General features: G+C 44.1%; 1 protein-coding gene across 1 annotated transcript; it reads left to right on the top strand.

Moving 5' to 3' along the window:
* The first annotated feature begins 21 nt into the window (after positions 1 to 21).
* On the top strand, positions 22 to 24,821 carry LOC130530519 (probable phospholipid-transporting ATPase IIA). The gene is made up of 28 exons (XM_057041760.1): positions 22 to 180; positions 1,235 to 1,379; positions 2,685 to 2,798; positions 2,915 to 3,023; positions 4,235 to 4,293; positions 4,952 to 5,003; positions 5,881 to 5,975; positions 6,591 to 6,671; positions 7,344 to 7,419; positions 8,808 to 8,884; positions 10,474 to 10,634; positions 10,736 to 10,878; positions 11,148 to 11,260; positions 11,740 to 11,949; positions 13,699 to 13,860; positions 14,417 to 14,509; positions 14,628 to 14,711; positions 15,393 to 15,563; positions 16,045 to 16,143; positions 18,035 to 18,124; positions 18,354 to 18,498; positions 18,888 to 18,952; positions 19,451 to 19,606; positions 20,748 to 20,812; positions 21,027 to 21,135; positions 21,217 to 21,274; positions 21,920 to 22,123; positions 23,316 to 24,821. The coding sequence occupies exons 1-28, from the start codon at positions 113 to 115 to the stop codon at positions 23,450 to 23,452; spliced, it is 3,141 nt and encodes a 1,046-aa protein (XP_056897740.1). The 5' UTR covers positions 22 to 112; the 3' UTR covers positions 23,453 to 24,821.
* The last annotated feature ends 979 nt before the right edge of the window (positions 24,822 to 25,800 follow it).

Genomic DNA, 25,800 nt, shown 5'->3' with positions numbered 1-25,800 from the left:
ACGGACACAGCAGTGCCGGTGACTGTTGCACAGCCAGCCAGCCTCCGCCCCAAATCCGCTTCAGCCCAGCGGACAGCCTACAGCCTCTCAGCCGCCACCAGGAGCTGCAGGAATGACCGATAATATCCCGCTGCAACCCGTGAGACGCCCCAAAAGACACGACAGTAAACACAGAAATGGGTAAGGTCGTTAAACAGCACGTCCACCAGCAGAATTGTGGAAGCATTTCTTAACGTATTTCGCTCTGGGCTTGGTGATGACAGCCTAGCCGTTAAATGGGCGTCGACATTGTTGCAGAAACTAACCGAGCGGCGCGTCTGGGGGGTTTTTCCCCAGAAAAACAAAACAAACAGCAGTTGGGTGTGGAAAAACTACAGCTCAGTCATAGAAACGCGTTCATTTAAATGTACGTGGTCAGTCGGCGTGGATGTTGTGGGAGCTACCGTTAGCTCCAGCTAGCAGCAGGATCCTGGTTCCGGGCTGCTGGTGCAGCAAGTGCAATTGACGCTCATGTCAATATTTGCGCCGATGACTGGCGCAGAGTAATATAAATAACACACGCATTTAGGTGTAAATCATATAATCGGTTATTTGTTTTGAAAAGGGCCCCCTTACCAATGACCAGGGCGTACAAAGAGCGGACGGTCTGCCTCATTGTGGCGCTAGCCTCTTTAGCTTCTCCTGCACGTTAGCCTTATAAATATGTCAGATCAAGCTCACTTTAAAGGTGATTATCATACGATCAAGTCCACTGTGAATATTGTGGCCACTTCCCCGACTACTGTCATTGTTTCCAAGGTGTTTGCCGTTGCCAGAAGGCTGAATAACAGAAATGCATGTTTGATGCGATGCTCCTAAACACAGCATCAGCTCCAGCTGTTCAATAGTAACAGTAAATACTATATTCTGCCTGACAAATCCCATAATTGTCTTGGGGGACAATTACCACTTCCTTTATTACCACATGGAATATTGTTGTTAGCCAGAGCTGACTCGGTCCATTTTCTGTAGGATACAACCCGTCCGGTGTCCACAGTCATGCTTGGCCGTGTTGTAGCTGCAGTGAGCCACACATTAACTTGTAGGTGTGAGATGAATTTTAACACCTTTGTGAGACAAGGAAGACATTTATTTACCAGAATTCCCGACACCCCTTGAATTTCTGCGTCGCCATTGTCGCAGTGGCAGTTCCTCCTTAAACAGTTGACTTGAAATGTCTGGTTCCCTCTCTCAGGTGCTGCCCGTGGTCAGGATGCTGTGGAATGGGTGACTTCCGTCCCAGAACTGTGTGGCTTGGCCACCCAGAAAAAAGGGAGCAGAAGTACCCCAGGAATGTCATCAACAATCAGAAGTATAACTTCTTCACCTTCCTGCCTGCGGTCAGTATTAGCCAAAGGTCACCCGACCACCTTTTCCCCTTCCTCCGGCTCCTCAGAACCAGCCACCCATTACTCATGCAGGTTGACCCACTGACATCAAGTTCACAGTATTACACTCACCACTGTTTGGATGGTTTTTATGTAATATATAAGAGCCCAGCAGCACAGGGCACCTTTCAGAGGACACCTGAGGCACAAGTAGTGACATGAAAGCTCTGAAAACATACACACTATTTTTTAAGGGTCTTTTACCAAAATGTCAGACTAAATTTCACTAGTATTTGACTCTAAAAGAGGAAATCTAAAGACAATATGAGAACTAGAACATAAACAAGGTGTATAGATGAAGCTTGGCAGGTGGCGTGGGTGATAGACGGCCTTGGGTCTGGATCAACCCTCCGTCTCAGTCTTAGATGTCAGTCCAGAACTGTCATCATGAACTTTGGTGGCTTCCTGACAATCATTTCGATTCTCTCATTACTTGTCGTTCACCCAGCAGCGTGCAACAGCCAACCCAACATTTCGGTTCAGCCAAAATGATGTGACGCGCCTCCATTTTTGTTCCACATGTTGAACAGTGTCCGTGAGCGCCTCGAACCAGCCCGGTTACCGTGGCCTCCTTTTCCTTTGGTCTGACCACAGAATCTTCTCTGCCAAAGTTTCAGCCATGTTTGGCCTTATAGCAGAAGACATTTAGGCCTACATAGACAGAATCCAGGTTGTGTTTTTCTGATATTTACATATACATTTGTTTTCCAGACATTTAGTTTTCTTAAGATCTTTTTTTGTATATGAAGTCTGACATTGAAAGTAGCTCACATTTGTTTGAGGAGCAGAAGAAAAGAGCAAAGGCCCTTTGCAATGCAAATGGAGATTTTTATTTTTTTTAAATTGACTTGCCGTCATATCAAGACGCTGTAAAACATACTGCAGTCACGAGCTTTGGCGTTGTTTGCTCTCCATGTGGCAAAGGAGGGGGGCAGAATGTGAAGGGTGGAAGTCCTCCGGATGACGTGTTCAGGTGAACCGTGCCGATCACAGCTGATGCAGCCGGACGGTCTTTAAAAAAATATCGTTTAGGGGATTTTTTGGGGGTTTTTAATGCAGTGGCGGGTTATTTTGACCCGAGGACAACAAAAGGGTTAATAAACTGAGCTCTTTGTTGCCCTGTCGGGTGTCTTGTAGCTGCGTGTAAACCCCCCCCATTTAAATAAAAAGTAAAGAAATACACATAAATATGAATAAATCAATCTAATATTACCCATGATGGCCTTCATGAAGCTGCTCTTTGTTCTGTGTTCTCAGGTGCTGTTTAACCAGTTCAAGTACTTCTACAATTTGTACTTCTTGCTTCTGGCCTGTTCTCAGTTCATCAAGGAGCTGCGTTTAGGAGCCCTCTACACCTACTGGGTGCCTTTGGTATGTGTCCGTCCACCGTGCTTTTGCCGTCCCTCCGTGGGTCGCTGTCACGGCTAATCGTTGCTGTTGGGGGGCGTCCCTGTTTCTTGATGCAGAGTTTCATTTTCCCTCCGTAGGGCTTTGTTCTGATCATTACCATCATAAGAGAAGCAGTTGAGGAAATAAGATGCTACGTCCGAGACAAAGAAGTGAACTCTCAGATTTACAGCAAACTTTCAACAAGAGGTAAACATTTAAAACCTTAAGTGTCTTGAACCAGATCAGATCAGATCAGATCAGATCAGATCAGATCAGATCAGATCAGATCAGATCAGATCAGATCAGATCAGGGTCGTGTTTTAAATCTGAACTGAGTCACCAAAAGCCAAAAAGAAGATTTTTACACTCCTGGGGAAGCATTTGTCTTTAGAAAATCCCAAATGGTTTTTAACAAATAACCTGAGAATAAGAACAAACATCTAAAATTTAAAATTCAAATGTTCCTTGCTGATATGGGATCCCAGCTGCTTACTTCCCAGAAGCAGCATCTATTAACTGTAGGAGGTGGCTCCTATTAAAACTTATTAGTGTTGGGGGAAATGGTGGGTAATTCAAAGCAGAAATGTAAACCAGTACATAAGAGGGCTTTGGAATAAAGTGCTGGCAGTAATAAAGAGCAGGAGACCTCTTGTGGTTTCCATCACTTTGGCCCTTTGATGTGGCAGCTTATCCCAACCATAAACACAACGACGGGTCGCCCCCGCCATGGCCGCACCCACGTTCATCTTTGGCGTTATAGGAGCTTTATGACGGCAGATCCAGTGGGACACATAGTTTTGTTTGTTGTCTCTGTGGGAGATGGAGAAAAAGCACGTTTATCTTTAACCAGCATCTGGAAAGGTGGAACTTTGAGAGATCAATGAATTATTAAATCAAATTCATTTTTCTGTCAGTCAGCGTATGGATTATTGGTGTTTTGAAACAAATGTATGTCGGATATTGGCAGAAAATTCTTTACGTGCGTCTTTTAGATTAAGTTCAACATTACAGCGACATTCTCTTCTGAATAATCTTCCTCCATTAAAACTGTCTATAAAATGTCCTTGTGTCATTGGTCCACAGCGATGATGTGGAATCCCTTGAATCCTAACGCGCAGCAATATTAATGTGCTTTAATGTCTTACATATGCAAAGCCTAGAGGTCACGGCAGAGGTCAGAGGTCAGTGATCTCTTCCAAACAATTTTGCCCGTTCATTCCAAATGAAATGAGTGAAAAGGCTCAGCTCCCCCAGCAGCATTCTTTCCAATCTGTCCCCCCCCCGCCCCAAAACCAAAACCCAGTGCTTTGACTATCTAAGCAGGCAGGACAACAGCTCACTGCCATGGAAGAGTTTGGGGGGGATTTCTAGGTTTGATGCCTTTAAATTTCTTCCAATGGTGTGTTTCTGCTTTCCAGGCACAGCGAAGGTTAAAAGCAGCAGTATTCAAGTGGGAGATCTCATCATTGTGGAAAAGGTTTGTTAAAGATTGTCCTATCCACACGTGTGAGCCAGTTGGCTTTCAAGCACTTTAAATGTGCCACTTATGTGCCCGAGAATAAAGCGGGAAGCTGTCAGCCTCTTTTACTCTGCTGGGGAGAAAGACGTTAGTAAAGATTTTGTAATCTTGGGATCAATGCTGAGACTCAGCCTGTCATACCTGATGTGCACGAAACCTAAAAAGTCTTTAATGAAATCCTTAATGCAAATTCGGTTATCTTTGCCTTCAGCCTTGTCCTTCCCAAGCGCGTTTCTCTGTTAATCTTGTTGTGGACTCACTGGATCCTCTGAGCTCTTACATGCAATCTGAGAAGTGAGTCCTGTCTTCGGTTTCCAGCTCATTTCAGGGCAGATGAAGGAAAGGTCACACATGGTCTCCACTGATGTGACAGAGGCAGAAAGAAATGCAGAAAAATGTTGTTTTAAATTTTGAGTTGGAGAGGATGGAGGGTAAAAGCTGGTCAGGGTCCTGTTTAAGCCAGGACAGGATGAGTTGCTGGAGGGCTTTTGACTGACTAACTGTTAGTAATATGACACATGAAAAGCTAACTTACTTTTCAGCAGTTAAAGAGCAGAGGAGGAGGAGTGCAGGAGCAGGAAGTAATGCATGTTTTTCTTTCTGCTTTTCTTTGTAGAACCAACGTGTTCCTGCTGACATGATCTTTTTAAGGACCTCTGAAAGAAATGGTAAACATCTGCTGGTCATTCATCCAGATCTCCACAACATGCTGGTTGGCTAACCAGGGAAATGGCTTGTTTAAAAAGGCTCTGAGGTGGAGGGATTAGCCCTGAGCCACTACAGGAAGTCCTACAATGTCTGATTTGTAATAAGCTCCAGTACTAAATGTCTCACACACTCTAAAGGCTGATGTGGCCTTTAACTTTGTGTTTGAGGAAATTAGTGAAGAAGGAGGATTGAAGGACTTGGAAATGCAAAGGGAACAGGAGCCATGAGACTTGATACCACATCTGAATAATCAAATATGTAAAAGGGAGAGATTTGGCAGTGATAACACAACCTGAGCAATCTGCATCATTGTTTATTTGCACTTATTCAAAGCAGACAGACACAATCAACACATGTTTCATTTTCACCCCTGGAGAAAGCCAAAGTTGACTGAGAGAAGCCTGTTGCATGTGGTCATTGTGTCTTCCTGTCAGGAGAAACTGAAAAACAGCCACTTTTCTTGGCTGAACATGGTGGTTGGTTATCTCTCCTCCATGTGGAGGCCATTAGGTCAATTATAAAGAACCTAAACCAAGACAGGAACAGGATGATGCATGCAGCCATAACAGGGAGGGGGTTGTGAATATTCCAACTCTGCAGAGTCCCCCCCCCCCCCTTGCTGCTTCAAAATTGTGACCATTTGCTGGGTGATTTATTCAGGCAGATCAGCCATCAGTGGTTTCAGGAACTTCCTAAAATAAATGAACTTGCAGCCATTACCAGGATTTATCATTGAGATTATTGTCGTATCCCCCTTTTCTACGAGGCTAAACTGCTGTTGCCATCTAGGGGTGTCTGTGTTTCCTTCAGCGGCAGCTCATTTCCTCTCTTTCCCAGGCTCCTGTTTCGTCCGCACTGACCAGTTGGATGGAGAGACAGACTGGAAATTACGCCTCCCAGTGGCCTGCACGCAGAGACTCCCAACTGCTGCTGTGAGTCCCATATTCAACAATATTTTTATATGAGTCTCTGTGGAACATCACGTGCAGTGTTTGGGCTGAGAGAAGCATCATTACTGCATCAGACTGGAGTAACGACAAATCGCCACTGACAAGGAAGCATTTGTTTTTAGCTGTTTTTTTCCCCAAATTAGGGTTTAGTGATAAGTAAGACTATTTTGTTTTGCAGTGCAATGTTAATATTGGCATCTGATTTAGTCAAGGCCCGCTGTTGCGCAACTTTGAGGTTGTAATCGGAGATGAAGAGATAAAAGCAAACCCTCAGGACTCAGAAGCAATCGCAGTAGCACAACTGCCATATTTGGCGAACAACTCTGAAAATATTTATTTTAGAATATGCCATAGCAGTTTGGAAATGCCTGTAGCCTGGAGTAACTGCTCAGTGGAAAATGCAAAACTATGAGCAAACAGTGCTGCCAGGAAAACTGTAAATGACAACACAAGCTAATGTGGTGTCCAAATAATGATGCCTTATCTGTGATAGCTACTTGATGCTAATTGAGCATGTTTGTTTGTTCTTGTTTACTTTTTAACATTCATCAACACGCAGTCACTGTCATGAAAAAGTATGTTTTTCATGTTTCGCAGGACCTTCTACAAATCAGATCCTACGTGTATGCAGAGGAGCCAAACATTGACATTCATAACTTTATTGGAACTTTCACAAGGGTGAGTGTCACAGTTATGTGCACCTGACCTCGTTCATGCCCCACAGAGCCATGGAAGTCCCACAGCCCATATAGAACCAAGACGCGTGTCTTTAACACACCCTCATATTCTGTTGAGAATAGCAATTATTTGTTGGTCAGGACAGAATCTTCCGCATGTGCTGCTCTGCTCCAGGGCCACTTCTGCTCCTGTCCCAGCACTCCTCTGCTCTTCCCCAGATATCTGAGCTTTTCTCCTCATCCTCATCTCCGGCATGATGAGGCTGGAGCCAGCTTTGGCTAACTGCTAAAGTTAGCTCCTTTATTATGATGCTGTCCTTACAAAATTGAGCTCACTCTCCAACTTGGTGCTGTGCTAATTGATGGGACCATTTTATCTTGCTCAGCCGTTGTCAGTATAAAAAGCTCTTTAAGTTGTTGCTGATATAATGTCGAATCTGCCCTCAGAAGTCGTACCAATGAATGAAAATGCACGTACATGTTCATTATTTGGAGCAGCAGTGTTCATAGTTAAAAATATCAGGCGGTTAAACGGTGGGTTTTCCTTGTTTGTTCAAGGATTTTGGGATTATTGGAACAGTACTCTATTGACAAAACCTTCATTTCCCCAAAATTAACCTGGTTTTGTTCTTCTCTGATTATTGTGTGCGTTTGTGGTATCACCTGTTTTCAGGAAGATGGGGACCCTCCAGTTAATGAAAGCCTGAGCATCGAGAACACTCTGTGGGCCAGCACCGTTGTTGCCTCTGGTAAATATGTCAATGTTGGCACACTTGTGGAGAGCTAACATGTAGGAATTTACAAGGACCGGCCTTTGCTCTTAGGGCACAGAGCTGCAGTCGGGCGTTGCGTTTCATCAAGACTGTTAAGAGATCCCATCGCCTGTTTAACCAGCCCCATGCACTGTTAGACATTTAGCCCAGGGGCAGTTAACATTAATGGGAAATGATGTGCCTCCACACCAACCATACATGAACTTCAGTGTCATGCATTCACCTCTAAGCACTTTGAAATAAGTGTGGTTTACCGTAATTTCTGGACTACAGAGCGCACCTGATTAAAAGCCGCATAATCTAATTTTAGAAAGAAAATCAATTTTGTACTTATACCAGCCACACCGGATTTTAAGCCGCAGGTATCCCACGTAGCAATATGAAAAATTAGAATGAAAACATTCAGTACCGTTATATGATTTTATTACCGTAAGAGACGAGTCACTGACGAGTGACAAACAGACAGGTAAGAAACAACAGCCACTCTTTGCACTTGTATGTTTAAACAGAGACCTTAAATCCAATTTTTATCATATCAGGATTTTTTAACTTTTCACTTAATTTAATCCGCTTAGCAACATAAACAAATATATTGTATAATTCTTTTTTTTTTCTAACAGTGTCTGTAATGCAGCTACCTTGAAATATACGTTTCTATTAGCTCCACACAAATTACGTTGTTTATGCTTTTTTACTCCAACAATGAACAATCTAAAACCCCCCGATGGCCCACCTCTAAAATCTTCTGTTTTCATCGTGGTGGCGATTGCTTTTGCCGTCAGTCTGATTTGTACAGCGGAAACACCGCGGCCGCCTGCTCTCTGTGTGTTCACCCAGTCTTCCAGAACCTTCTCAAGCTCGTTGACCCAGTCTTCCAGAACGTTTTCAAGCTCGGGCCACCTGCGATGTTTACGTCTAAAAGCTTTTGTCGTCTTTTTGCTTTGGATCAGTTCTTCATGCTGGCGTCTCCACCTTCTCGCCATTGATTACCGTAATGCCAAGATTACGTGCGCCAGCTCGATTTCCTTCGCCAGAGTGACCGCTTTTAACTTAAAAGCAGCATCATTTTTTTCTTTTCTTCTAGTATTTTCCATGTTGATGAGGGTCATTAAAAAGGACTGATTCACAATAGTTGTGATAGTGCGCCACGAAAAAAACATAAATAAGCCGCACCGTAGAATAAGCCGCAGTGTTTAAAGTGTAGGAAAAAAGGCTTATAGCTCGGAAATTACAGTACCCACATTTGTCGTTTAAATCTAGTCCTATAAAGAGCTTTAGAATACGAAGCTTCTTGAAACACCATGTTTTCATGTTGTGCTCTTTTATACGAGCCTGAGGCGTTTTTTCCTGCTCTGTCTCTTCAGGCACGGTGGTGGGGGTTGTGATTTACACAGGCAGGGAGCTGCGCAGCGTCATGAACACCTCCAACCCAAAGCACAAGGTACAGTAATGTGAGACGGAGCCCGCCACCCCCTCAAGAAAAAACCCAAACAAACATTTGATCATTTATTTCGAGGCTTTATTGATTGTGTCTTTTGAAGGGCTGCACCAGTTTCTGCTGTAGCTGTTCTGGATCAGACCACACTAATCAGCATCAGAATCAGAGTACTTTATTGATCCCTTTAGGGGGTGTCCATTAGGGAAATTAGCATCTCCCCAAAGAAACGTACAGCACTGTACAAAATTACCCACCACCATTACACACCATAAAAACCAATTAAAGATAATAAAAATAGAATAAAATAAGAAATAAAATAGAATAAATTAAAAATAGAATATAAATATAAATATAAAACTATAAAAATGTAAATAAATGAACTGAATGAATGAATGAACTGAATGAATGGATGTCCCAGTATTATGTTATTGCAGTGTTGTTCCAGTCCTTCTGTTGGCCCTCCAACACTGTTAATAAAACACTGTTGGACATGAACGATAGCTCTGGCGAGAACATGTGTGCTGCGCCCAGCAGAACCTAACTTAAACTCTCTAATGATACTTTCAGAGCTGGAAAAGTTTCCTGATTCACCTGTAGATCACAATCAAGATGTGAATGAGATGTTTGTTTGCTTCGGGGGGGAGTTCAATTCTTACCTCAGGCCAAACTTTCTCGATCTCCTCAGCAGTTGGAAAATAGGATGCGGGCGCCTTATTTTTTTCTTGAGGAACTGCTGCTTTTATTTACAGACAAACCGTAACCTGTTCCGTACCTTTACTGCTGAACCGCTGCCATTGTTGCTCCGAGCCGCCTCACCAGTACTCTTCATCCTGCTTCTGCACCTTCATTTACTCAACAACAAACAACAGTTTGAGCGGTTGCTGTTCAATGTCAGTGATAATGGAAATCCTGACTTTCAAACTTTAAAATCTGTCAGAATATCAATTTTCAACACGTTCAAAAACACAGTCAACCGTTTGGGTTTATGGCAGTTTTGCAGTTGCTTTTGTGCCAAGTTCTTTCATGTATATGATAAATAACTTGCTAAAAATAACCCAAAAACATTCTCTCATCGGTCTACACTCAACACCCTACAGAGAACAACATTTTTGTAAATGATGGCATTATTGTGCCTATTCAGAGCCTTTTGTCAGCACTTGGTTGAGGCTCCTTTGGAGACATTTAGGGCCTCCAGTCAAAACCTCAGTCCCTCTATCAGGTCCCACCACCATACTTGAGTGCCTGACTTCCTCCAAAGGTCAAAAAGGTCACCATCAATCTTCTCATCTTTTCTCAACATTTGCACCTATTTTTAAAATGTGGTTTTCTTTTTGTCATTCTGGAGTATTAATTGTAGGTTGATCAGAGAATATTGGATGCTTGTTTATTTTAGAACAGGGAAGCAGCTTAACAGAAAGAGAAAGGATCTGCAAACTTTCTGTGTATTTAAAGTGTTCTTCACGCCTCAATAGAAGCTTGGAATGAGAAACAACATGTTACAGCCCAAATAGTTTGTTTAACCTCAGTAATGTAACCATTTCTGTTTACAGAAATGATAGTCTAATCATGTCTGTTCTTGTTGCTCATGTTAGGTGGGTTTGTTTGACTTGGAAGTCAACTGTTTGACTAAGATCCTGTTCGGGGCCCTGGTGGTGGTGTCTCTGGTCATGGTGGGCCTGCAGCACTTTGCTGGCCGTTGGTACCTGCAGATTTTCCGCTTCCTGCTGCTCTTCTCTCAAATTGTGCCCATTAGGTATGATTTCAAATGTTCCTAATTCATTCATTTGCCTATTTTGAACACTTTGTTTGAAGGTAAGGTTTTAAAATGACTCTTATTCTCTTTATTTTATGTAGCTTGCGTGTCAACCTGGACATGGGAAAGATAGTTTTCAGTTGGATGATTAAGAAAGACTCCAAGATTCCTGGAACGCTAGTGAGAACGAGCACCATCCCTGAACAGCTTGGGCGCATCTCTTACCTGTTGACGGACAAAACAGGTAAGGAAATGGCCAACTAAAGGCCCTTTATAGCCTCACACACCTTTAGAACACACCACCTCAGTAGTGCACTCAGGACTGAGGAGTCGTACAAAGATTTATAGTCTTCAGACCTCCCACTGAGGTCTGCGGGGCCTTGGGGTGTGAAAATGCTTGAGTACATCTAACTATGGAGAGGGTGTGTAAAACACTCTGTAAAGAGTTCGTTATTGGCAACTATTTATAAAGATTTTAGCAGTTTTGTGCTTTTTCCCCCCCTCCGTCTTCAGGGACTCTGACTCAAAATGAAATGGTGTTCAGGCGGCTCCATCTCGGCACCGTGGCATACGGGATGGACTCAATGGATGAAGTGCAGAGCCATGTTTTCAGTGCTTACACACAGGTAACACACCCAGAGCCGCGTCAGGAAGTGTCTAAAAATACAGCAGTCCTTCAGTGAATTACGGAAAGGGAAAACTTTGGGTAAAAACCGTCGTTGTTGACAGAAACACATCAGTTTGTGATGATTGTTTGGTCAAATGCTTCCTGACCTCAGATGACATTCTTTGTCCCCCCTGGCATCGGAGGCCAGTGAAGCAGGAAACAGGATTAGCCCACAAGCGAAGCCCTGACGGACTTCTTTAATGACGCTGCCATTAACCCCTGGAATGCACAAGCGTCTAAAAATAGCAGGGCCACAATGAAAAAGCAAAGTGATCATATTTACTTCCACATCTGGTTATGTTTACAGGCCACTATCGCATCAATGATTAAAACCAGGGCAGTTAAAGCAGCCAGATTATTATTATTATTTTTACGTCCGCTTGGTAATCTTTGTTTATTTCTCAGGCTTTTGGTGATGTGTTGCCTACTTGTTTTCAGCCCAGCCACGACCTTCCCGCCTCCAGAACTCCAGCAGCCACCAAGGTCCGCAAGACCATCAGCAGCAGAGTTCATGAGGCCGTGAAGGCCATCGCCCTGGTGCACAACGTGACGCCAGTGTACGAGTCAAACGGCGTGACGGACCAGGCAGAAGCCGAGCAGCATTATGAAGACACGTGCAGAGTCTACCAGGCATCCAGCCCAGATGAGGTACTCGGCTCAAAGGGACCGCAAATATTCAAACAACAGTTCTTATCTCAGTGTTAAAAAAAAGAGTTCATAGCAAAAGCTGTGATATTAGCACAGTGAAACATTTCTTGCACTATTCTTTTGGTTATCTTGTCAGGATGCACTCAAAAAGCTGCAGATTTCCAGGTTACGTAAATGACTATATCATTACGTCTGTTGACATTATGCATCCTTAGCTGGGCTTGGAGACCTGCCCCTGATTTTTCAAGGACCAGTGTTGAATGCCTGACAGCAGAACAGGCCGGTGATTTCTTTTTTATCTGGCCAGACCATAATAAGCATCTCTGCAGTGTTATCTTAGAACCGTCATAAACCAAATGGAAGTGCGCATTTATGTCCTTGATCATCATTAATTCTCTGAACTTCAGGAAGAGGCCTGCATTTCGACTGTGTCCATTTCCTGTGCGGATTTCCTCAATGTGCTCCTCGGCCCATTGGGCTTGGCCTCTCCAGAGTTTCCTCTATAATATCGCGTTTTGATGAAGGCCAGAACATCTGTCATGATGCTATCTGTGTTTTATACTGTTGGGAGGAAACAGAAAATGCTTGAGCTTCACTGAATTCCGAAAGGTGCTTCGTTCGCGTCTGAGTTTGATACAATCTGGAAGAAAACACAGTTGGCTTTTCTGCAACTTTCAGGAAGTCTTAAAATAGCTCTGGTTTTGGCTCTTGCACTGTGGACACAGCACTGAGGGATGACTGCGTGGTTTTACCAGAAGACATTTACATTTATTATCGCGCTCAAATGCACCTTTTTTCTTGAATAAAAATGATTCACTTTTGACACTTTCATTTCTAAAAGTGCCTGATGAGACTGGCGCTGCTCCAGTCATCGCTTTACTGCCCGAGACTTATTCTGGATAAAATGATATATAGTGCTAAGAATAAACAGCTGAAAGCAGGCGAGCTGATGTGGTTCAGTTTGCATTTCAGCAAAACCTGCTGTTAAGATCTGTGATTGCTTTTTGAGTCAGGCCAACCAAATCCATTCTGTGGTCATTCACTTTCTGCACCCAGTTCAGACTCTGCTGTTGCACAATGTTGCTGTTGGGGCCAACACAGGCAACTGTTTCCAGGCTGTGACTGCCCACAGTTTGAACATTTCCCAACCTCGATCCCAAACACGAGGCTCGTCACTCTTTTTGTAACGTCAAAGTTCTCGTCCACCAGCCATTGTTCGATCACACGGTCAAGAATTTGGGAACCACAACACCGGCACTGCCAAAGTGAAAGATTTGGAGAGGATTGGGCTCATCTGTGTCCATTTGGCTGCTCTGCTATTAAGCCTGCCATAGGATGGATGATGAACTGGGATTGTGATGTGGCTTCTGGTCTGGAAGTTATTGTGCTGCGTCGTCTCCCTTCTTCCTCTCCTTCACATACACATACGTTAACAGTGATTAATGGATGTCATTTGTTGTGTCCTTCAGAAACTATTTAGCAGAAGTATTTTCAGTTCAGAAATGGACATTGCCACAGTTTATCAATCAATAGCACTGAAGATGCTATCAGAAGGGTACTGTTCTCTTTGACATTGTACCGAAACTTAAGTGGACCATTAGTGGCACTTTAATGGCTTTACCATGAGAATAATAAACCATTTCTTTTTTTATATATAAAAAAATGATAGCAATTATATTTCCCTTAACGTCTTATAGATTGACTGACTTCCTCAGCACCCATTAAAGTATTTCCGTGTGCTGCCGGTAGGTGTCGCTGGTGCAGTGGACCGAGAGTGTCGGGCTGACGCTGGTGGGCAGAGACCAGTCCTCCATGCAACTACGGACCCCTACTGGCCAGATACTGAACTTCACCATCCTGCAGATATTCCCCTTCACCTATGAGAGCAAGAGGATGGGCATCATAGTGCGGGTGAGGGCCACAAGTGGGATTCTTACCGGTTCTGTGTTCAATTTAAAGTTTTTTTTAAGGGTGGGTTTGCAAAAAATGTAATAGAAATAAGTTCCTGGTTTGGAAAATGAGTTTCCATCGGCAGGGCTGTTGCTAGGCAAGCGATTGGGATTTGACACTGGAGTCAACAAAGAAAACTGAAAAAACATTGATATTAAAGCATTTTATCTGAGAAAAACACCCCCTTATTATAACCTCTGACTAACTCTGATGACTAACTATTTATGTTGGCTGCTCTGGGTCTCAGGAAGCCTGGGATTTTTTAACTTGACTTCCTTTTGATAATATTTTCAAACGCTTTTCTGGAGCCCCTCGTGCATACCAAATTATTTAAGCATTTCTAGGCAACTAAAAATAAATAAATCACATAAAGGTCACGTGCACAACATGCAGCTCATATGGCAGCAACGTTAGGCTGCCTTGCTCGTGAGTCATACACAGACAACACAAGTTGAATCAGTTATTTTCAGACCTGATTTATCTTTCAAGCAGAGTAAAATTGATCTTTCTTTTCTAGGATGAATCCACAGGAGAAATCACTTTCTACATGAAAGGTGCCGATGTGGTGATGGCAGGTATCGTCCAATATAACGACTGGTTGGAAGAGGAGGTGGGTTTCCTCCTCGTTTAAAAGCCAAGCCATGTTTTGAAGACTAATATTTTATGATTTAATTTAGCAGCGTCCTACTAAACAACTTAACGCTGTTGAGCTTACTTCTTTTTTCTAGTGTGGAAACATGGCAAGAGAGGGTCTGAGGGTCCTTGTAGTGTCCAAGAAATCCCTGACAGAAGAGCAGTATCAGGATTTTGAGGTAACTATCTCTTGAGATCCTAGTTTAAACAATCTGTCTGGCCAGAAAAAGTAGAAAAAGCTCAAATAATTTCATGGAGGTTGGGTTAAAAATGTACTTTTGGCAGCTGCAGAAACTCCCACTGACCCAAATGCAGAAACTTCTATATGGTCACTATTCCTAAATGTCAGAGTGAAGTAATTAGGAGCTGCACTGCTCTTCTACACCCACGTGCACATACTGTACACACACACATCCACACACACACAGTGTCCTGACTCTTTGTTTGAGCTGGGCGGGGCGTCTCCCCTGCAGTGTTAATCCCGGGGGTCATTGCTGAAGTGTAGAATTGTGTGAGCAGAGCTGGTGGGCAGCTTTGAGTCACTAAGTGAGTCAGAACAAGAGTTTGTGTTCCTGTGTGAGTCACGCCAGATTGTTTTTGCTTTATCTCGCTTGCAGATTGCCCCAGAGCTGCGAGTCGTTCCATCTTTCTCAAATGTCATTGCTGAAGGGGTTCTTCAAAGCAAATATCTGACAATTGATGTTTAAACTCACTTAAGAGAGCTTAAATGCTTTTTATTTTGTGAAGGTGTAGTTGCTGCATGTTGGCTACTCTCTGGGTGAACGTTCCAGTTCCAGCAAATGATGAGACATTACGATCAGGGTTTATCTTTGTTCATCTTAATCTCTTATGTTTTCCAGGCCCGTTACATCCAGGCCAAGTTGAGTGTCCATGATCGCTCTCTAAAGGTGGCCTCAGTGATTGAGAGTCTGGAGATGGAGATGGAGCTTCTGTGTCTCACCGGGGTGGAAGACCAGCTCCAGACTGATGTCAGGCCGACTCTGGAGATCCTCCGTAATGCAGGCATTAAGGTGTGGGCAGCAGACGGTCCCATAAGTACAGTCATAAAGCAAATTCAGCTTGTTACTAACACTGCTGAGGAAGCTCTGCTTGTAGGTGTTGATCTGCACATTTAAAATTGTTGGTAGTTTCCATTTTAATAGAAATGAAGTATTGTAATTATATTATTTTTTAGGTTTATTGTGCTACTCAGAGAAAGCCCAGTTCAATATAGAATACATTAGTAAAATCCTTAGTTCCAATTTCTACCAGTCTTTCCTTATGGGATCATGAGGACTTTAATAAAATAAAATATTTTATTTCACAGCATTCATTTGATAGAATTTTGATGTCTGGGGATGTGTGTTACTGCATTATTACTTGATATTTTATGTCTCCACCTTAGAAAATTATACATATGTTTTCATGCATCTTGATGTTTGAGGAGAATTTCATCACTGAATTAAGGGAATTCCAGTTTTCACATCACGTGAGGGTTTGCTGTCTCTGTAGGTTTGGATGTTGACAGGAGACAAGTTGGAAACGGCCACGTGCACAGCTAAGAACGCTCATCTGATCACCCGTAACCATGACATCCACATCTTCAGACCGGTAAGTGCAGGGCAGCGACCTCTCTTCCTCTTACAAGATGACAAAGTGGCTAATAGTAGATTTTAGGACTACAGGGTTCCTTTCCGTTCACTGTTTCCTGAGTCTGTCGGCCTGTGGGGGCATTTATCCATCCTTTGGGTGAGCAGTGCCCAAAAGCAAGTGGTCCTGCAGGCCCCAGAGTAGAGGCGCAGCGTGAGGCAGGGTCCAGCTGAATAAATCACCTCCCACCAGTGAAAGAATCCAAGCTGCTGTCAAAGAGAACAAACAGGCCTTTGCTCAAACTCGCCGGACCACTCCCAGAGGGAACGTCCTCAGGGCTCACTTCCTAATTTGTTTTGCAGGTTTCAGACCCTCTCCTCACTTTGATAGCTCACTGCTGCCTTCCCCTCTGGACCGGTGCCAGAGCAGAGCGAGCGCCTGCCATATAGGAAGGTTAAAACTTGCGTACAATGTGGTTACTGGAAGAGAATAACAATGGCTGGCACGGCTTGAAAACCTGGGCCCCGGCGGGCCGGGGAGCGCTGACTGGGCCTGCAGCACATACATCTGGATTAGTTTCCTGGTGGTCACCAATGGTCTGATCTGGATTGACGTATGAATCGTCAGCAGCTGAAAGATGCTCCGTCCAGAGCGTAGCTCCCGTGGACAGATTAACGCCGTGACCCGCCAGTGGTGCCTCGTTAAAGAATTTTTCAGTCTATATTTGAACCTGACGCTATTGTCGGTAACGTCACTACATTTTTCTGGCATCCCTAAAGAATTCATAAGCTCGATCTGCGTCCCGTAAAATATCGATATTTATTATCAGTTTATAAATCAACCTGCATTATTAGGTGTCCCCGAGAGGAGGAAGAAGTGACAAAATGGATGGAATTTAGCATTTGATGCTAAATAATCTGAACTGTCGCAAAATGTTAAAAAATATTTCTTTGCATTTGGGGGAGAAATGAATCGTTAATGATTTCACGACTTTAATTCATAAGGTTTCTGCTTGTTCCAGCTCAGGCTTGACATTGTTGGTGGATGACACAGCATGTCAGAGTTCCACTATTTCGCTCATTTAGTTCATTTGATGTCTGGTTTTTACCAGCATTTGTAATATGGGGACGTTATTCTCATGACATCATCCATGACTTTTCTGTTTCACATCATGGAGCTAAAAATGTCACTTGAGAGGCCGAACACACAGAAAGATCTGTTGTAGTCACAAGCTCGCAGTTCTTCTTGTTCTGGTCTGAATGCTGAAAAAAGGCTGGCAGTGGAAAATATGCATGCTATCTTTTCTTTTTAATCCAGTCAAGCAAAACTTAATTTTTTTATTATGTTTTACTGTCATTAAGTTATGATAAATCAACTTGGATTAAACGCGCGTAAACTCCCGGTAAGTAACAATGAATCAACTTTTTTTGCTGAAAGAAAGAAGTTATTTTAACTGCTCGTGAAGAAAATGAAACCTTAAAAATGTACGAAAGAACTGGTTTATGTTTGAATTGGACAAGAAATTCCTGATTATTTTTTTAAAACATCAGATGTATTTTTCTCTTTTATTAGCATTCCTGTCAATATGAGCTTTTCGCACCTGTTATTTTGAATGTTTTTGTATGTTTTTGGTCATTTGTTCTCCAGACTATATCAAATTCTAAACAATATCAGTGAGCGCAACTTCCGTTTGATAAGATAGTATAATTTGAGTGAAAGGATTTCATTTTATCCTCTGGTGACCTGACAGGTTGATGTCAGACGAGGTTAAATGTGGAATCTGAGCATCAAACTCTGCTGCATGATGAAGATAAGAGTCAGGATGTCCATACAGACTGACTGCCATCACGAGATGTGTGTGTGTTTCACGTGGGACGTGTGCGTTTCAAAAATGTGGTTTTCTTCTCTGCAGGTGACGACCCGAGGGGAGGCTCACCTGGAGCTCAACGCTTTCAGGAGGAAACACGACTGTGCGCTGGTGATATCAGGGGATTCGCTCGAGGTAAACTGTAAAAGTGTGTGTGTGTGTGTGTGTGTGACCTCATCTCACTCTGTGCTATACGTATCGAATATGTGTTGAATGGAAGTGGTGTCTGTGGTTGGGTTTACTCTTGAGCCCACAGGCCAACTTCAACCGTGACTTCAGCTCTGACTGAGATCTACAGTTAAGATTGGTTTAATGGGGCCGCGTTCCACTTGATCACCTTTCCATTCTGGCGGGTTTCTTGCAGGTTTGCCTCAAATATTACGAGTACGAGTTCATGGAGCTTGCCTGTCAGTGTCCCGCTGTGGTCTGTTGCCGCTGCACCCCCACTCAGAAAGCACAGATTGTCAGACTGTTGCAAGAGCGCACAGGCAGACTCACCTGTGCTGTCGGTGGGTGCTTTTTTTCACCTCATCTTTTGGGTGGTATTTGTACTTGTAATGTTTGTTTATTTGCAACGAACATCTCGGTTGATTAGCATTCGAACGGTGATATAAAACATGATCATTTAAAGTCAACTTTGACAAACAACCAGATTACCCAGGGAGGAGATCACTTTGCTGAGGTCTGATTCTGTTATGGTCCTATTCTAGTTTTGACTATGTTCGGTAGGTCCACCACTCCTTTTGCCTGTCTTTGTCTGGCAGATTCCAAACTAACCTTTTTCCTTTTTGGCTGAAATACTGATGCGTTATTAGGCCACATTCAGGGCGCGTCTGGTGAAATACCAGTTTGTCCTGATGCGAATCCTGACATCTCCGTGGCTTTTGTTTTCTCTTAGGGGACGGAGGAAACGATGTCAGCATGATCCAGGAAGCCGACTGTGGCGTGGGAGTGGAGGGAAGAGTAAGACTCTGTCCATCCGATCGCCACACTGACGTGCCGCTCTCACAGTTTTTCTCTTAACGTTTCCTGTTAAGATCCCTCTCACGTACAGAGACATGAACACAGATGATTCCTCTTCATGGGCAGCTATTGTTTTATGTAGAGGAAGCAAAGATGACAGGATGCGTTTGGGCTCGAGTAAAGAGAGTCTCTCAACAGCTCACATCTGTGTGAAGTCTCTGATGATGGGATCGCACACTAGCCTTTGAAAGCTGTGAGCTGAGATGTTACCTGGAAAAATCCTTTCTTTCCAGTTCAGCTTTTATATTTCAAATGGTCAAAATGAAATGATTGGTTTTAATCTAATAGACGGGTTTATGGGTTACGAGGTATTTTATTTAGTCCCGTTGTATCTTCCGTTGCTTTATTTAAATGTGGACGAGTGTGAGATGGTAACTTTGAGTTGTTGCTCAGCTTGTGTCGTGTCCTCACTGCCTTCTGTGTTTTTGTGTTTGGCAGGAAGGAAAGCAGGCCGCGCTGGCAGCCGACTTCTCGGTGACTCAGTTCAAACATTTGGGACGTTTGCTGATGGTCCATGGTCGAAACAGCTACAAACGCTCCGCAGCCCTCAGCCAGTTTGTCATCCACAGAAGCTTGTGCATCAGCGCCATGCAGGTAAACCAACCGCTGCCATTAGCTCCGTGTTTATCGGTCACGCTGCAATTCCACCTTTAAATTACACCTTTTTCCAATTCTGTTTGCAGAACAAAGGTAACAATTTGAAAAAATGCCACCACAAAATGCTGTTTTGCCCTGAAAGATGCCTTGAAATTATGTGTACACAATATGAGACTGTAAAACTAAAAGCAACTGCTTCTTTACAATTACTCAAAATAATGAAAACGACGAGGTTTTTCTGTAAAACTAGAGCAGCGCTCTTGAAACCATGTTATGGAAATATGGAAGCCCAAATAAAATAGGACTTTAAAAAAAAAAAAAAGAGGGATTGGAGGTTTCTCTAACTAAAATATTTAGTTTTCTCTCTTTTACAAATGTTATAATTTGTCTCAGAAGAGACTCGGTGCTGCTGCTCCTGCTCAGAAATGTAAAATTGGGCTGAATACACACCAAGATAATGTTTGTGGCTCTTTTTGCAAGCAAAGCTATTTATTTTCAGTAATGACATTACAAAAGTGGGAATCATCTGTCAGCATTTTGCAGTTTCACCAACAAAATTTGGGCCAAATCAAAAGAGTTTCCCTTGTGTCTGAGGGTCTGGGCTAGACTTGTGGGTATGTTTACCCACAACACCTTAGAGCGAAATGTGAGGCGCTTCCTCGGCTGGTTGTGGATGGGTGGGGTGTACGATGACTCAGCAGTCTGACCCGTCTCTCTCTGGGTCAGCCCACACATCCCAGACGCTGTCCCAGTCCGACCTCAGCCCCCGGTGTGGAGGGACAGCCCGTGAGTCAATTCCTGGTGGATTTCAGGTCGTAGGGAGGCCCTCCTACGCACGACTCCCATAAACAGGAACCACAGCTGCAGCTGCGCCCGGGCTGGTGGAGGGCTACAACTCCACGTTTGCCCAACTTTAGTGTTTCTTTGGCAGCTTCGCTGTGATGGAAAACGGTTTATTCTGAGTTTTCCTCTTTATGTGCACCGATTACTAAGTCAGAGTGATTTGGAGCAAATAAAAAGGATTTCGCATCCTTTTATGTCTGATTTGGAGGTTTGGTTTGCAGAGTGGTGCCAGTGGTTTTGCTTTTACAGAACCAGGGATGTCTCCCTGACATGTGTCCCCTCTCTGTGTCCACAGGCCGTCTTCTCCTCTGTTTTCTATTTTGCCTCTGTCCCGCTCTACCAAGGATTCCTGACTATTGGGTGAGATACAAAACTCGGATTAACGACGGCTTGCCAAGAGCGTTTGGCTGCTTCTCTTCTCTGGCATTTCCTCCGTGTTAAAGCACTGTTGAAATCCAAGAAGGGGAAAATGGGAAAGTTGTGACTCCTGTAATCACTGCTGAGTCCAACAATAAACGGTGTGAAAGATCTTGTATCAGAAGTCGTTTTCCGTGACAGGAGGTCTGTGTTTCAGATACTCCACCATCTACACCATGTTTCCCGTCTTCTCCCTGGTGTTGGACAAAGATGTGAAGTCAGAAGTTGCCATGTTGTACCCAGAACTGTACAAAGATCTCCTGAAGGTGTTTAAGAAATGTCCAAAACACAAACGCACAACTAGCAGGATGATTGTCAGCTTATGATCTACTCTGTTCTCTCCACAGGGCCGCCCGCTGTCTTTCAAGACTTTTCTCATATGGGTGCTAATAAGTATCTATCAAGGTGAGGAAGAGAATTTTCAGAGTCAAAGACCAAATATCTCTTCTTAATTAATTAAAAGCAACCCAACTGGAAGCAGACTGCAGTCAGGATTCCTGGATATCGTTAATATCTTTAAAATACGAATCTAAGGATGTCATAAACAGCTGGAATTGTAAAAACAGTGAAAATTTGATTGGTGTATCTTGTGAGTTGGAGACTATTGCTGAGTCCCAGAGAGCCCAGGTGTAATCTGCTCACTGCAGCATCATCACACACACATGGACAGCAGCTCTACCTCGGAGTTCAAAAGGCATAAATTTAGCTCCAGGAGATGTTCTCAGCCCTGAAAGAATGAGAAATATGCTGTTTCATGCAGGTGCCTGCTAGAATGTTCGACGTTGCCTTCGACTTTATTGTGATTTCATGTGAAACACACCGTCATTCATATGTAAATACCCCAAAAATCAGCCAATTCTTATGTAAGCGTAACAGAACCCCTCTGAGGAGGCTGGGGAGTCATTTATTCACTTCTTTTGTTATTCTCTCAGTCATATTAGAGGGAATCCAAGTATGTGGTGAAGGTGGTGGAGGTTTGGTTGAGAGGTGGAACCGGTTCTGTGTCTCCTGAGCTGACCCGTCTCTCTGGGCTCTTGCTGCGCTCCACAGGAAGCATCATCATGTACGGAGCGCTGCTGCTCTTCGAGTCCGAGTTCGTCCACATCGTGGCCATCTCCTTCACCTCGCTGATCCTGACGGAGCTGCTGATGGTGGCTCTGACCATCCAGACGTGGCACTGGCTCATGATCGTGGGCGAGCTCCTCAGCTTGGCCTGTTATGTCGCCTCGCTCGTCTTCCTGCACGAGTTCATAGGTGAGCAACGTGAAACGCGTGGCTGCAAAGCCGTGTTTAGCCGCCTGGCTGATGCTTTCAGACTCTTGATGAGCGTAAAACGGTGCGTTAGCCTTCAGCAGCACTTGTTTACAGAGCTGGACATTGGGAAGGTCAAGGTGAGAGAACTGACGAGTTGTTGATCATATAAAAGAGGAAATGCCAACATTCAGGTCAGTTTCCTGTGGACCACCATGTTTTTGTGCATTTGTCACCACACCAGCCCCAAAGACAGTGCTGATGAACCTGGTAGTTTCCGTTAGGTATAAACAGAAACTTAAAGAGCTCTCACAGCAGAAAAGAAGGGTGTATTCCTGGTCAGGAGCTGGTCCACAACCTCCATGTTGGCTGGCTGCTAATTGAGCTTGCAAAAAAAAAAGAGCTAATTTTAGTCTGTGCTTTATGAAGAACTGTGACACAGACAAAAGTGCAGCCTTTAAAAAGATTTCGAGCTTTTATTCTCAGCTTTATGTGGAATGCAGGGTTTCTGTTTTCAGCCTGGGCAGCAGTTCACGGCTGGTGTGTGGTCAGATGTTCCCTCCGTCTTCGAGCCGGACTGGAATAGATTTTAAAGTCGCCGGTCCAAGTTGTTGAGGGTGTTTGCAGACTCTCAGAGGTTTTCTCACTCCAGCACGCAAAACCTCAACCCCAGCAAAATGATCACGATATCGATCTGGACAGACGTGGACACCAGGACACGGACACCTGGACACGGACACCAGGACACCTGGACACGGACACCAGGACACCTGGACACGGACACCAGGCGCTGCGTCATAATCCCCCTGAATCAGTCATAAAGTATGAGAGCGGCAGCAAAGGCCTCATGAACCAGTCACAATGCTGTGAAACTCAGGGGTTAAGGAAGTCATTTAGTATATTTGTCAGTGTTTGACTGGCGGTTCTGACCTGGAGGAGTGAGTCTGGGGTAGCTCATCAACAGAACTCCCTTCAAGGATCTTGTCAGGCTTTTCACACATCCAGATTGGCCACCAGGTGGCGTTTGTGGTTAGTTTGAGAGCTCTTTGTTTTGCTTTAGGATAAAAGTAGTCGTGTGCACAGCTTGGATTTTTGGGAATAAACCTTTGCCGTCCATAACTTTTCCATGCTTTTGTATCGAATCTTTGACATATAATTGAGTTCTTCTCTGACTTTTGACTCCTCTTCTTCCCAGACGTGTACTTTATCGCCACGGTGTCGTTCCTGTGGAAGGTGACCGTCATCACGCTGGTGAGCTGCCTGCCGCTTTACATCCTCAAGTACCTGCGTAGACGCTTCTCACCGCCCAGCTACTCCAAGCTCACCTCGTAAAGTCAGAGAGGAGCCCTCAGCAACACCGCCATGCCTGATGACACCGGGGTCAAAGGTGGACTCTTCCCTCTTATTCTGCTTTGAACGGTCGTACGGGAGTCTGTGAGATGGACTTTGATGTCCGGGATCTGGAAGCAGTGTTATTTTCTGTCCTGTGTTTGAAGACTAACTGAGTTCTCCACATGGAGAACAACTCGCAGCCCCACAACTGATGTAAATGTGTACTAACAGGCAGCTTTTTCAGCTCCGTGACAAGTCAAAGCACAAAGTCAGCAGATCCAGTTTGTTTTATACTGTTTAAGTCCACCGTAAGGAAGGTGAAGCATTCCGGAGAGTTTGTTGGAAACCGGTTTCCGGTTCGTTCAGATTTGTTTTTGTCGTCAGACACTGAAATTGACGTAGCATCTTCGCTCAGGACTTGATTCACGCTCTCCGTTAAACACTGATTTCTAAATGGAGTTTGTGAATTACATGGTTAAAACAAAGTGTTTACTGGGTAGACTTTGCATAAAACACCCGTCTGCGAGGTTGTGTATGTGTTTATGCGTCACTACGATGCAGCAGACTGACACGGCGGAGGTGGTGCGGTGTTTAGTTTTAGCATGACCAGCGGCGTCTGGTGTTAAATCTAACTTTGGCTCATTGTGCTAACCCCGCGTCGTGTGTGTGAGTTCTGTGCATATCCAGGTCAACACGCCCACGGAGGAGTTTCTGGCTATTTCCAGCTGAACTCTCGGCCCCGACCTCTCCATCTCCATCTGCGTCTGCGTAAAAATGTGGCGGCCTCTGAGGCGGCCGGCCGTGCTTCAGCGCTGCAGCGCTGCAGCGTGACCTAAAGCCATAATGTACACACAGCCGGTGCGTCCTGTAGCCCAGGACCACCTCTGCTCACCCCTGACGGACCCAACACGCCGGATCACCTCGGTCTCGTAGAATATGAACAAGAATCACGACTGCACGTCTCATCTCATCTGTGCTGTGATCATGGAGATACTGTAAATAGGCACCCATCAATACATCAATAAACTCAGATTTAAAAATAATTCTAAAAAAAAAAGTTTCCAGTTGGCCAAACGTGTTGCCATGCCAACCTGCTTGATTTGTGTCAGTCATGTGCCATAAGTTAACAATTCATTTGAACTAAATTTGTAATTGATTTATAAGCTGTTTGCACAGGTTTTTTATATATATATATATATATATAATTGATAAACCAGTAAATTTTGTTTGCTTGTAAATAACCTGTTTTATTTATTTATTAACATGTTCTATTTAATTGTTTTGATTGCACTTTAATGAGCAGAACAAAAAGGGAGACTAGTGTTGATGTTAATGTTGTGTTGCTAATGAATAAAGGATGTTTTCTTTATTTGTGCCTCTCCTTTCTTCTGATGACTTTTTGGGTTTCTGGTTGCAAATATTCTCCACTTGCGTTGATTCAATGAATCGTGATGTTCAACAGGATTTTACTTTTACTGGATGAGGGTCTCAGCCCAGTTTAGGTGGCTGGTTTGGCATCGTCTCACCAGCGGAGGGAGTCGCTGTGACCAGAAGATGCCGACCATCCAGCTAGTTCACCTCACACTCCCCTGCTTTAACTTCCGATCCTTTAAGGTTGTATTGTAAAAAAGCAAAGATTGCATCAGCAATTACCGGTATCTTTCAAAAACCAGCCGTTTATTTTCTCTCCCAGGAGCCAATTATGAGACGAGGAATCTGCATCTCGGGCCTGAACGCGGGAGGTTTTCCTCCTGAGATCCACCATCAGGTAACGGCGATTATTCACGTGCATTTTATCTCTGGCACCACTGGCCAGGAATTAGTTTCCAGTTTGGAAACCGTCTTGTGCTGCTCCTAGTGGAACAGTCTGGGAGAGAGTCTGCACGGATGTACAGCAGAACGTACCACAGACTGTCACCGAGGCCCGTCTGAGGCGGCTCACGCCAATGATAGCATGGAACCCTGTAAATTAGATCCTGGCTGCGGGCCGCGCTGACCACATTTGCCATGTCGGCTGGCCTCTGCCAGTTTCCTGGAGGGAGCCCCAAACGAGGTCAGCCGTGCGTCTGCGCCGCCCTCTGATTGGTTGCAGGACCGTTTGACTCTCGTCCTCGGTCACCTTCCCCGTGTTCTACATCCCATCGTGCCCTGCTGCACTCGTCCATGCTTGACGGTACAAAGCAGCTTCCCACAATGCACCAGGGGTTCTTGGGAGCGTGGAACTCTTCAGATGTTGAACCAAAGAAAATTATTAGAAATTGAGGTACTTGTTTACAGCCTGTTTACAGCAGGTCAACGATGACTGAGACCAAAAGCACTGTTTAAAATTACTTGGACAAGTTACAATA

The sequence above is a fragment of the Takifugu flavidus genome, chromosome 8, assembly GCF_003711565.1.
Source record: "Takifugu flavidus isolate HTHZ2018 chromosome 8, ASM371156v2, whole genome shotgun sequence".
NCBI classification, from domain to species: domain Eukaryota; kingdom Metazoa; phylum Chordata; class Actinopteri; order Tetraodontiformes; family Tetraodontidae; genus Takifugu; species Takifugu flavidus.
This window is presented reverse-complemented; position numbering and strand designations above follow the sequence as displayed.